A 13,845-nucleotide genomic window follows, 5' to 3' on the forward strand; every position below is an offset into this window, starting at 1 on the left:
TCACTCGTACACAACATGGAATTCGACAACAGGCAAGAGGACTTTTTGTCTTCTTTTGATGTCACGAATCACCCCCCGAGTATGTGCATACTTTTCTGTTCCGTTCCAATTGTCAGGATTCGATTTTCGATTCCAAGTTGGCACTCATGTCACTCTTGCACGACTCGGAAATCGACAACATTCAAGAGGACTTTTGTCTTCTTTCGATGTCACCTCATGGAGTTTGTGCACATCTTTCAGGTTCACCCTGTATGGATAGATAGATAGATACTGTATAATGCGTAATCTATTATTACTCAATTTTTTCAAATATAAAGTTCAACAATTTAAAACAAGATATTTTAAAAGATGATCTCTAAAATGTATACGATATTAATGTAATGTGGATGACATTCTAATTTTGTATAGAGACAAATAATAATGTAGTTATTGACAGTTTTTGTAAATATACATCCAAAGATAAAAGTAATAGTAGAAGGAAAGCAAGCAATCCGCCTCTCTGAATTTATTTATTTGTTTATCTAAATAACAACAAACTGTGTTCAAAAGCGAATAGGAAACCACAGAGGGTTTCTGATGCATAAGTACGTATATGTCCAACTCTTCTACAACTTTTTAGAAGAATGTTCAAATTCTGCTCTAAAGAGAAGAGTGGAGTGATTATTTTTTTAAAAATGAATAAGTTCAATAAATTTAAAGTAGCCATCTATATATATATATATATATATATATATATATATATATATATATATAAAGTAAAACATGATCATCTTCAGAAAAGAGCTTTGAAAGTGTATCAAAGCATTATAAGTCTTTAAAGGTATTAATAATATTAACACACATGAGATAAGCCTGTAAAAATTTAGAAAAATATCAAACAAGACATTTAAATTGCATCACAGATAATACATATAACAGTACGACTACCTGGTCACTTATTAACATTAAAAAGCTTTGTGATATTTTCCATAAGTAGAAGCTTTGCTTTGTATATAATTAAATACACACTAATTATTTGCTGAGAAAAACCATATATTTTCATTTAAAAATATATGATTTTGCTCAGCAAATAATTAGTGTGTGTATAATTAAAAAGCTTATATAAAAACACATACACAGAAGTACTGTATATATCATGAACATAACGTTAATGAAGTCTATCAAAGATTCGAAAATTGAAAATCCAGTATCTAGTCTAATCAAAGGAAAACTGTGTTCTTCATTATTCCATCCAAACGTTGGCATAGCACAAGTAAAATTAACTCATGTGAAACGATATAAACAATGAAATACCTTACTCTCTCTATTCGACATCCTCTTCCGTGGTATATTTTTTCCAAATTAGGTGTATAGTTGAACTCTTTATCGGCTTAATAATTCAGCTGATTATTAACGATAGAGTCAACTAAATTACAACATTGTCTGTTTTGTAGTGTTTATTCTATATGGAACGTATGATTGAAAGATGTATTTTAACTATTAATTTAGTAAGGGTGTAATTGCAATTAATACCGGGTAAGAATAAATTATAATGGAATAACAATTAAATTTTAATATTGAATCGAATTTGTATAGCTATTCTATCATTTGGTATAGTTATTCTACTAATTGTTCTTATTACTATTTTTATAGCCTACTTTATTCTTCCCATTAGCAGAGGATTCTGTTAGAATTTGAAATATCAAGACGATGCTAAAAAGATTTATCGAAGTAGTTAGTACGATTGATGATTAGTTCATATATAGTTTATCAATAACAAAAAACTATAGTACTCGCGCCGAGTCGTGAAGCTTGAGCTCTAAACCAATCATTGCTTGAGCTCTGATACATCGGGAAACTTCGGTACAGTTCGTGGAGCCGCTTCCCGAGTGCACACTTGGGGAAAATAAAAAATTCGCCAACAATGTTGCCAAATTTTAAAGACAGTGTAAAGGAGTATTTAAAAAAAAAATCATTTAAAAATTACCAATAATAACACTGCACAGCAATAACCACAATAACAATTATTCTAAAACGGTAACAAAAACACGAATAGTAATAATGAGAATATAATGCAACAAAAAAACAATTAACAAAACGGAACTTGGCCCCAATCCGTCAACACTGTACTCTCGGGAGATGTTTTCCGTGTAGCGCAAGAGAAGATACTGGTGGAGGATGACGACCGGTACACACCCTCGCGTTCTATTGGGTGGTGAAATCGGTAAATCTAGGTCAAGCATCACTACTCGGCGCGAATACTGTAATTTGTCCTTGTTCGGTTTTCTTTTCTAAATATTTAGAGATAAACAAAGGATTAAACTGAAAGAATTCAGATTAAATGCCAATACACGCAAAAACTAAAGTCATATAAAATGATGATTAGCGGTTGTAATATTTAACAATAATCAACCTGCTGTTAGATTTATAACGAGCACGTTTTCATTATGCTGTGCAAGCTGCCAAATTCAAGTCCCCACGAAAGCTTAAACAAGTTTTCAATCAAATCGCAGGTCAAGGGGTATATCGTAGTGTTTGTTAATAGTGGTATGGGTGTCTTTCATTTCAAAACCAAAAGCTATTTTGGATATTGCAGGTACATGTATTTGTTTGTTGATTAAAGGTTAGCGTCCCTTTTCAGCACTAAGGCTACACGAGACGTGGACCTACAGTTTAAAATGGAATCCAAACCACCATAATGCGTTCAAATTTTCAATGCTTTCACCGGAAATCGAACCCGAAATCCCGTGCTTCAGAAACGCACACACTAGCCACTAGATTAGCGGAAAGAGAGAGGGTTCATCTATTATTTTTACTGACGTCATTGGTTGTTATTAATTATTATTCAAGTTGACAAATGATTAACTTAATATGGCTCTATGTAGCTCATTAATATTTGTTTGTTTTTAATTAATTAATTAATTTTTTAACAGAGATGAAGATTTCAAAATTGCTGAATTAAGTGAAGGAGACTAACAGTATGGTTTGGAAAAAGCTTTCAACGATACAAGAGCATGATCTGTTCATGTCAATGCTAAAAGATAAGATCTAGGTTTCATAATTATACAAAGTGTTAATATTCATATAGAAGGACTCCTTTGAACAGTGGATAAGTTATTATTGGAAATGCTAGAACAATTTTCCACGATTATCTACATTTTCGTAATGTTTCCATAAAGTATATTTCGAGATAATTAACTAATCATTAGAACCAAGGCAAAGTTCAAATCTCTACAGAATTCTTAATACATTTCCAAACTAGCTGTTTCTGGAAAAATAGTTTCCTATTGTTGATCCCTTAAAATACGTGTGAGGAAATGCTTTCAGTCAAAAAAGGAGCATAAACTTGTATGTTATAGTGGTTCTTCAGACCTCAGAAGAAATGTAATTCTATGAATACTAATTCCTTGATGAAAATAAAAAGCACTGTCATGTAAACGCAAGTTATATTGAAAGAAATAATAAATCTTATTGGTCATAATTTCGTGTCGTTGTTCTCCAATAAACCACAATTTTGATGTGAACAAATCTGCTAGTATTTATTCGACAAGCGAATTAGTCAGTCATTATTGAAATGTTAAGTACTTAATTGGCTTGATATTTAAAGGAAATATTGTAATTTTATACATTTACTCCTGTTCAGAACAGAACATTTATAATATTATTGTTTCAATGGATTTAAATATGTACTTTTACAGGATAGGATTAAATAGAATTTTACATACCTAGGTATATGTAGAGAACCAATTAACATATTTAAAGAAACAAAACTAATTAAGGTAGCTATCTAGTCAGTAGTATCATTATTCAGTGTTTGTAAAATGAACTGGATTTTTTTAAAAAAAAGAAAGAACTATGTAAAATTATTTTTTTGATTATATATGAAAGACCAAGATTCGATACTTGGTGATATGCGAGATTTTTCTATTAGGTTTCTAGAAAGAGCCATGTGAAGGATTAAATGCTAGTTTTTTTAAGCGTAAAACGTAAAACATGGGTCATTAATTGGCTTATTTGTGCGATATACAATGAACAACTTACCAGAAAATAGTGCCAACATATTCACATTGAAAAAAAAAAATGTAATTATTTTCAGTAAACGCTTCAGCGAATAGGGAGGATAAGCAGTAGGAAGAAAAGAAACTTACTAAACAGGGAAGTACTGTAAATCATCCAGGTGGGCACTATTGAAAACTGCATCCAATTGGACTACTGTTTGTGTTTCCAATTGGGTTCTTAATAGCTTCCTTGCTTCAGTTATTGTTACTCTATGACAATTCTTTATTTAATAATTTTTGTCTTGTTTTTTAAATTGACTTTATTACATAAGCCAACCACTTGATATATATATATATATATATATATATATATATATATATATATCCTAGTATCTCCATTTATATAAACTCTGACATTCACTTGCAACAAGTGTACATTGTTCACAGAACCACCATAAATACTAATAATTCTTCTCAGAATTGTATCTTCCGTAAACTCATATGTCTTTATTAAATCACGATTACTACAATATATAGTGTTCATCTTTACTATTGACCACGACAAAACTCATCGTAGTTTCTCCAATACTTCTTCTATCTTACGTCATTATTTACTAACATGATCATATCTCTCAACTACCTCATATTCTAGTACAATATGTGTTAAATTCCTGACACATTATCACAATTACATAATTCTACTTCCCAAGAGGCGCCATATTGCAATGAAGGGTTACATGAGAGTACGAGGCTGAACGTAGATAGCCTTATGGAGGAAGATAAAACTAATGAGACGTGGGTCAATAAGAGTAATGGAAAGTAAGGAATAATAAATGTTGAAAGAAAATTTATATGCGCATAATACAAGAAAAAAAATTGAAATTGAAAAATTAAAACTTTCTTTGAGGGAGTCTATTCTTTATTTTTTCTTTCCTTTCTACTTTTTCCTATACTTATCAGATAAAGTATATAACGAAAGGTCTTAAATATACTATATATATATACTGATTATATTTTCCAATTTTATCTAGTAAGTAATTTATTGTTCATTCCAATTTTAGGATCTCTTTGTCCCAACTAATGTTATTTTTACAACGATCAATGTTGATTTCAATAGAATCTCATACTGAATACTTTAGTATAAAGAGAGCATCTACAAGGAAAATAATACTCGAATTTAAAAGTTCTATATGTTCTTGTATATGAAGTTGCTCAGCATTAGATCTCCAAAATTTTCTGTTCAAATTATCTTTTGTCATTACAGGGAGAACATTAAATGCTACAGATTCACTGTTGTTAATCAATTCTTTGATATTTGAATTAGGAATTTTCGCAATCATGAAAATTCTTCTCATCAAAATGTTACAAGTAATCAAATGATCAACGAAACCGACTAATTAAAATGAAAGCTCACAGATCTTATTTTTATTTATGGATAGTAACACTATAGTTTTTAAAGAAAGAAAGAAAAACTAGAATAAAAAATTAGTCTAGATACTAGAGTAATTTCAGTTGAATGTCGATTCTCTCTCCAATTATTCACTAAGTGTGCACATATTAAATTTCATCAAAAATACTTGATGTTTTTAAAAAAGAACCCAGACATACTTGAACTCTAAATTACTTCCATTTGTGAAAGAAAAAACATAAAATATTACTTTTGATTTTATAGTTACGGGAGAATTTTTTAATACAGGTATGTATTTCTGTTCAAAACGGAATACCTGCGCTATGAATCAAATGAAAACAAAAATAAAATCATACCTTAATTCTTTCCTTAAATACGTATATACTATTAACCTAATATGTTATCTGGGAACGACAAACATAGTAATAGATTGATTAAGTTAGTAACAGAGTTGCATTAGGAGAACTTCTTGGGTGAAGAGATGGTAGGAAGTCAGCTATCGTTACATATTGCCTTTTTTTTCCTTGTGAATATGTCTGGCGTCACAAGATGAAATAGTGGTTTCATGATATTGACATTTCAAATTTTGAGATCAAAACTTGAGAAATCGTCAGATAATCGAAACCTTACAGAAACATTAAGGGTTTACAGCTATATGTAAAAAAAATGTATACAGTCAGAAGAAGAGATATGAGAATATAACTGATTACTTGTAAAAAATATGAGTCCAAGCATATTGTTATTATAGATTAATTCATACTTCCATGTCTCGGTAATAATTATAACCTACCTATAGTATAATGGATAATAATTAACAAAGCACATAAATGTGAAACATTTAATAATAATGTTGTTGAGCTCGTGTGTGTTTCCACGAGGAAATTGACCATCGATGAACGCAACCCTCGAATGATAAATCAGCGTGAAATGTACAATGGAGTAGAAATTTAGTCTATCATGACTAAATCCCGAAGACAGTCAGTGCCATTACCAAAACCCTTTCGATTGCTTCTTTCTGTACACAGTGAATTAATACCCGTTTCGGTGATGATTTCCAACAATTATAGATATTCTGTTTAGAAAAATCTCAGGATTATTCTAACAGTTTACGCATTCATAAACTTTTCCCTTGTTTGTTTCTTCTAAGTTCCGTTAGTGCAAATATTCTGTTATGTATCTGTTTCTTTTTGTTACAGAGTATATTTCAGAGTCCATTTCCTCTCTTTAGAGGCTGAATTTTGTAAACGTCCTATTCACAGTCGAGGATCTAAGAAAAATATTTGTACAAAGCCTCATGAGTGTGATGAGAGAATGAGTTGGCAGATTTATAGATTATTTTTTAATTTTATTTATTTATTTATTTATTGACAATTTTTAGAGTATTATAAATCAGTGTTTATAAATCACGAAATAAGTAATCTCTTTGTTCTGAAAATATGTAGTTTCCACTCAATTTTAAGCAGAATGAACTTATAGAGTTTTCAATATTAATTTTTAGTTTTCTTAGTTTTATCATTTCTGGATCATCATCATCATCATCATCATTATTATTATTATTATTATTATTATTATTATTATTATTATTATTATTATTATTATTATTATTATTATTATTATTATTATTATTATTATTAATCTGGAAACTTCAACATTTTTCATCTTCATGTTCTTTTGCTACACCGAGTGTACAGTTTGACTCTTTCTTTTCTTTCTTTATAGGAAAGGTAAGTAGTAGCATAAATTAAACGATTTAGATTTTTCATATTATTTGAGATGTTCAACTCATTTACAGTGTTGATTTTCTAAAATATTTTATGCTAAAGTTGAACACTTAGAAAACTTAAATATTGATGTTTTTCGAATACTATATCTTTAGCCTTTGAAAATTATAGTGTAGAATGACTGTTTAGACAATAATTCTGGACGGTAGAGAAAGTGTGAACTAAATCACAAACGTGATAATACCAAAGCTTCATTTAAAAAAAAGTGAAAATTGTAGATTTTCCATGTTCAGAGTTGCTACAAAATAAATGCACTGTGCGCATCTCGTAACTTTGTAAAATTAAATTTCATATATATTTTATAATGAATTATCTTAAATATTGATTTCAAAGAAAATGATAATATATTATTGCGTCATTTAGTATCTTCTGATTAGTAGTGAATATTAATAATTGGAAAACATTTTTCAGGCATATAGTTGTTTGTGGTCACATCACATACGAATCCGTGTCACACTTCCTAAAAGATTTCCTGCATGAAGATAGGGAAGATGTAGATGTAGAAGTTGTATTTTTACACAGGTAGGAAAAACTTGAAACAGGTGTGAACATATAAGTGTCGATTTCAATAGTAAGTAACAATTTTCATGTTATAATGCTTAAATGTGTAAAATCTTTTTACTATTATCATTAGTTTGACAATATTTAGTTTTATAAATGCTGTGCATAATACGCAAACATACGCAAACTTCTGCGTTCTGTTTTTGATATTAAACAATGAATTAATATAACAAATATTGATATCAATGTATTGTTGCATTTTTTATTCTAATCCTCTTAACGATTTATGTTACTAAGTACAGTCAATGTTATGAATTCTTCTTTTAAATTGATAGCATTTCGAATATTCCTAATTATACATAAATCATCATTAGCAATTAATAAAATATATAGAAAAATGTCAAATCTAAACTAGGTCTATCCATATTTACATAGTCATATCAAACTTGATAATGGAGATTATATCTATTACTAGCACCAATAATGTGAATCATAAATGATTATACACGCATTGGGAATAAATTCTTTAATAAACATTATCTTCGTGTTGAACTTCTGAATTTTATCATTGTTGCTAATTTCAGAAAGATGTAGAAAGGGTATTGCATAAATCTGTCCTATTCTCTATTGGGTTAGAGAGAATGAACCATATTTCATTCAGACAATTAAGAAGTTCTCCTTAATGTGCGTATTGCGAAAGATGTGTTCAATTTGTTTTCAATAAATATCTAAATTCCTTAGTATTCTCCCCACAAAAATAAAAATTAAAAAAAAGAGTACTTAAAGAAAAAATTTATCCCTGAAATTTATTATTCTGCTATTTATCTTTTAAGTGTGTATTTACCAAGTTCGACAACGAATCAAAAAATATAAATGAAATCAAAGATATATATATTTCGTCGATGATTTATTCATTTATTGTTTCAAACATGTTCATATTTCTTGAAAATTAATAAGCACTGGGGAAAAGATGGTATTCAAAGTAATTTTCCTTATTAATGGAGAATTTTCAAAACAGTTTCGTCCATTTATTTCGGAAATTAATATGTCAAATACAATCAAATATCAAATAAATTTCGAAAACCTTCTTAGTCATTTTCTACAGTGCTTTAGTAAATTCATATGTATAATTGATCGAGCTTGTCATGATTAGTGTATTTAGAATATTTTGTAACTTTCTCATAAAATTCGATTTGTGTTTGAAATTCAGAGTAACCTTGAAAGCACATCTTTTAATGTACCATATTCTTGAAACTTAGGTAGATATAGGATAAATATGTTAAATTTTGTTAATAAATCATTTTGACATGTTCCATATTAATATTTTATGAGCAAAAACAATTTGTTAAACAACTCCACTTATATGAATAAGAATAAAACAAAAACTTAGTTCAATATTAGCAACATTTGAAGCATGAAAGTACCATATATGAAAAAATAAAAATATATGAAGAAATAAACAATATTGCTGAAACTTGTTCGTTAACTCTGACGTTTAAAGATCAGCATATAGATATATTGCCTACACTATGTTCAATCAATATTTAAATACGTACTCTTTCTACTGCGTAAGTAATTAGCTGTAATTATGTCTGTTGTAATTATAACATACTCCCACGTATTTTCTTTTTATCTTTTACTTCTGTTGATCTGTTCTCACATCTAGCAGCTTTATTGCACGTATTCGTCCAGCTAAATAACTAACTCTCAGTAGAAACATATTTCTATCCATTATTAATGTTATATTTTGTAATACACTGTGACTGCCATGAAGAGACTGCAGTTGATAACGGATACTTTGTTTGTTATTAATTTTTTGTGGTTCTAATTACGACTTACTTAGGGTGAAATAAATAAGAATTTTCATAGGATAACTTCGTTTGGTAAGAATTGAAATGGTTAGTAACTTCGTTTAGCTTGATAAATTGTCTCCCCCTGTGCTGCACAAACTACATCGTCTTGATTGCTCATATGCATGAGTGTAATTTCAATACCTGTAAATAAAAGAAAATATAACTAATTTAAATACTTAATGAGGTAAATTTCACTCTTTGTTCTTCAATATAGTGGTGATTATTGAATTGTACTTGAGTAGTTGAGGAAACTCATTTAATTGGTATATATATTCGAAAGGATGTGTTGTTTCTCAACTTCTAACTTCCAACAAATGTCACATTAAGGAGGAATCTCTTTTATTTTATTTTATTGATATATCTGGAAGTTTTTTCTTTACTCCTGAAAAAAAAAATAAAGTGAAATTTACTTCTTTGAAGTATCATAGGTACTGGCCTGAAATGAAAGTCACCTCCTTGCATCTTTTAATTTTACCATGCACTGGTCTCTTGCAACATTTTACTTATATTTTGAGGTTGATCAGGTTTCTGGTATTGCATAATTACTTAAACAATACGTCTTCTGGTATGATTATTGCCGCATGCACTAAACTTAGTAAATGTATGAATTATGTTATAACTTGATCCATAAAACTAAAAGAAGATATACACAAGAGAAAGAAAGTAAGAAAGAAAGAAAAAAGAAAACTTACCTTTAAAAATGTGTGTGTGTGTGTGTGTGTGTGTGTGTTTCAAACAATTTCATTTCTACACATTAATACTTTTATATTAAATTGAAATACGTGGTTACTTTTACTACGCTAAATAAGTGCTTGCATCAGAATAGTAGGTAAATTGTCATATAATGATTGAATGAGGAGACGAAAGTATTCCATCTTTAGAGGTGAAAATCAAAACATTCTTCAATTTTGGATTTTAATAATGAGAAATCCTTTTCTATTTTTCATTGTCATAAGAAATAAAATGAATATGGTAATATTTATGCAGGTGACAAATGTTTTAGAGTATTAATTTATAAGTAACATTACATTGCAAATTAAAGCTACTAAATACGGTTTTTCTCTCTCTTTTTATATCAAGATTTTTGTGTGTTCATTTAACACCAGAAATATATAAATACTAATTTGTTAGTATGAAATTAAATAAAAACTTGTTACCTTATGTTGCGTTAAATCTTGATTGTTCTAACATTTCGTCCGTCTAATACTCTGCGGACTTTGTCAGGGTTTCAGCTTCTTTTTACAAGCAAATACGATTTTCCTAATCTTCTTTGAATTTGTTCTCAAGATTCTTCTTTAATAAACTTGTGAGAAAACACTTAAACCATTGATAAGCACTACTACTGTACTTGTCATTTTATATCTGTTATGTTAACTGTTGCAAGGCACCATATTTTCAATGATGTAAAAATGTATTGAAATAATCACTAAATTTGTTGCATATTATGGGACACTGGTTGATTTAAGAAAAACTCCGCGACTACATTGTAATAACTAATTGTTTCGGATACCAAAGTATGTATTAATAAATTGTCCGGCAATTATACTTATTTACCTAATCAAAGAAATTTAAGTTGTTAGATGTGAAATGACAGGTACATTCTAGTAGTGGAGGTATCCAACATTTTAACTGTTTTCTCACAAATTTATGGTAGAGAATTTTTTTATATATAAATTTAAAAGATGATGGAAATTAATAAGATGAGTAGGGGAATCGTACTTACCTTACCTGCAAAAGAAACGATACTTCGATTATGTCCGCAGGGTATTAGATGGACGAAATACCGGAAGAATAAAGATTTAACGCAGCATAAAGTAACAAGTTTTTATTTAATTTCATGCTAGTATAACTGCATAAAAATGGAATCAGTAACACTTCACAACGCCGTTCATGTGATAATGTAAATATGGTGTTTAAGATAATCATTGTGAATCGCAATACAACTTCCGAATATAGTGTAAATATTATTTTTCTTTTTTCTTTCTTTCTTTCTTCCTCCTCTTCTTTATTCCCTCATCTTGTTTCTGAACTTAAAATATCTATATGAAAAAATGTGTTAATTAAGCATGCCTTCTATCTTTCTTTATAGATATATTCTGCAATTTTTATTTATTATGATCTTCAACAATACCTTACTAGAAATACGTTTGAATTTGATATGAAATTTCTTGCCCTAGATCTAAATCAAATGAAAACATTGATACATTCACTTTTTTTTCATTTATTTAATATCATGTAAAAATACATTTATAAATAGACTACAAAATTAAAGAAGGCACAAAATTACAGAAGCAACATCGTAATTGCATTGAGAGTACATATTATAATAGCGCTGAGAATATACTACCGCATGGTTGTAATGTGTTATTCTGTGTTTACTTACAGTTACTATCTTCCTTTTCCACTAAAATTATCTTTTATTGTTACTTAATACAAAATGTTGTGACTAGGATTTTATTTACTACTGTTGTAAAAATTAACATACGTTTGTTATAATTCTTGATAGGATGTTAGTATGTGTAGGGCTAGGTACTCTTCCAGATACCGTTAGTAAATTTGGAATTTTAAAGTTCAGAATTGATTTTAAACCTAACTCTTATAAACAAGATATTTAATATGTTTAATGTTAGTGTAATACATATAATAAATCCAATGAATAATAGCATTACCATTAGGATATTGGTCTCTGGTTATAACACATTTATAACAAGTAGAAATGAAGTTAAGTATGAAAGTAAATTTGTAACTTACCCCTCTAGCACATTAAGATTACTGCATTTATTAGAAACTTTTGTACACTGTAGGTAGTACGAATTAAGTTACGTTATTACTTCTTTCAATATTTAAACATTAAGAGTAGAATTTTGAACCCTCATAGATAGAAGTTATATTGATACTAACATAGTGTGTTATTAATTTCAGCATGCTTTTCTTCACATATATGCTGTATATGTAGCGAGTTTGATCGCATGTATCCTTAGCACATAAATTTCCAAACAAATGATTCCCTAGCTTAGAAAACACCCTTATTATGACTTTGTTGCAATAAATTACCCTTTAGACTTTTTTCATAGCATGGTGTTCTCCGACAATTTATTGCGGAGAGGAAATAATATGATTTTTAATTATTTATGATAATTTATTTTAATTTTTAACCATGGTTTAAAAGAGACAGGAACATTTCACATTAAGAAAAAAGATGCAAAACTTGTGTTATTATTCAGTTTCAGCTCGACAAAAGAAGAACTATTTTTATTTTTACTAAAGAAAAACTTAAATGTGGAATTAGCGTTATTATTTATTTAGTTCGGTATGAAGAAAAATACTTCCATTTTCAAAAGTTGAATATCGTATAAGTCCAATATATATTATATTTAGTAGATCTGAAATGTAATATAATTTACCGTATTAATTCATGTGGGAAATTACTAAACATAAAGTATATTTTGTTGTATGGTACGGTATATTACTTTTTAAAATAATTGTCCTTCATACCACCTTTTTATTAAACACACACAAATCGAATTTTGTATTAAGTAATTTATTCAGCCAAGGAAAAAATCATAAGTTTTTTTCTTCTACTGTTGCATAATGTTTATTTAAAAATGAATTTTAGTCCCGTATGAGCTCCTTAAAAGTACAGTTCATGAAGGTGCACGAACGAAACAATATCATTAGTTGCTTATGCAGTATTTGAGGTTGAGATGAAAGTATCTCTTTAAGTCAGATGAGATTTTCCTGTCTCCATTGGTTTTAATCTATGGCTGTTACGCTTAAATAGCCTCACGCCATATACTTATATGTTATTACTTTTTGTTTTTTCGTAGCTTTCATTTTGTCATCGTGGACCATTACCAGCATGCTGTGGTAGCTGCATAGAAAGCAGTGAATGAGACACACATGGCGACATTATTTGAATATGAAGGACTTTCCCCCTTTTATTTATTTTCTTGCATCTGTTACTGTGGCATTGAGGTTGAAAGCACAGCAGATATTTTGAGAAAGACAGCATACTAACCCCTTACTTACAGTTCACCACCCCTTTTGAATTAATTCTAACTTATATTTCAGGAAAGAGCCAGATCTTGAATTGGAAGGGTTGCTGAAGCGACACTACACCACAGTGGAATTTTTTCAGGGAACAATGATGAATGCTGTAGATCTAGAAAGAGTAAAGGTAATCTCTTGAAGGTGCCCCATAATCAGCTACAATCTTTTCGGACAGCATCTCCATCATAATAGAAGTTTCTGTATCTAAATTGGAAACTGTAACATTATTGTTCAGCGATATTGCTTTAAACATATTCTTTATTAAGACTTCAATT

The 13,845-nt window shown here is 29.1% G+C and overlaps 1 protein-coding gene across 4 annotated transcripts in view; it reads left to right on the forward strand.

The window, feature by feature from the left end:
* Positions 1–13,845, forward strand: part of slo (calcium-activated potassium channel slo) — a 503,706-nt gene that overhangs the window by 370,710 nt on the left and 119,151 nt on the right. For all 4 annotated transcript variants that reach the window (XM_081770216.1, XM_081770217.1, XM_081770212.1 and 1 more), the window contains exon 8: positions 7,578–7,688. In XM_081770216.1, coding sequence (XP_081626342.1) covers positions 7,578–7,688 — 111 coding nt within the window. The remainder of the gene's footprint in view (positions 1–7,577; positions 7,689–13,845) is intronic.

Source organism: Thermobia domestica, chromosome 1 (assembly GCF_964235325.1).
Source record: "Thermobia domestica chromosome 1, izTheDome1.hap1.1, whole genome shotgun sequence".
Classification (NCBI taxonomy): Eukaryota; Metazoa; Arthropoda; class Insecta; order Zygentoma; family Lepismatidae; genus Thermobia; species Thermobia domestica.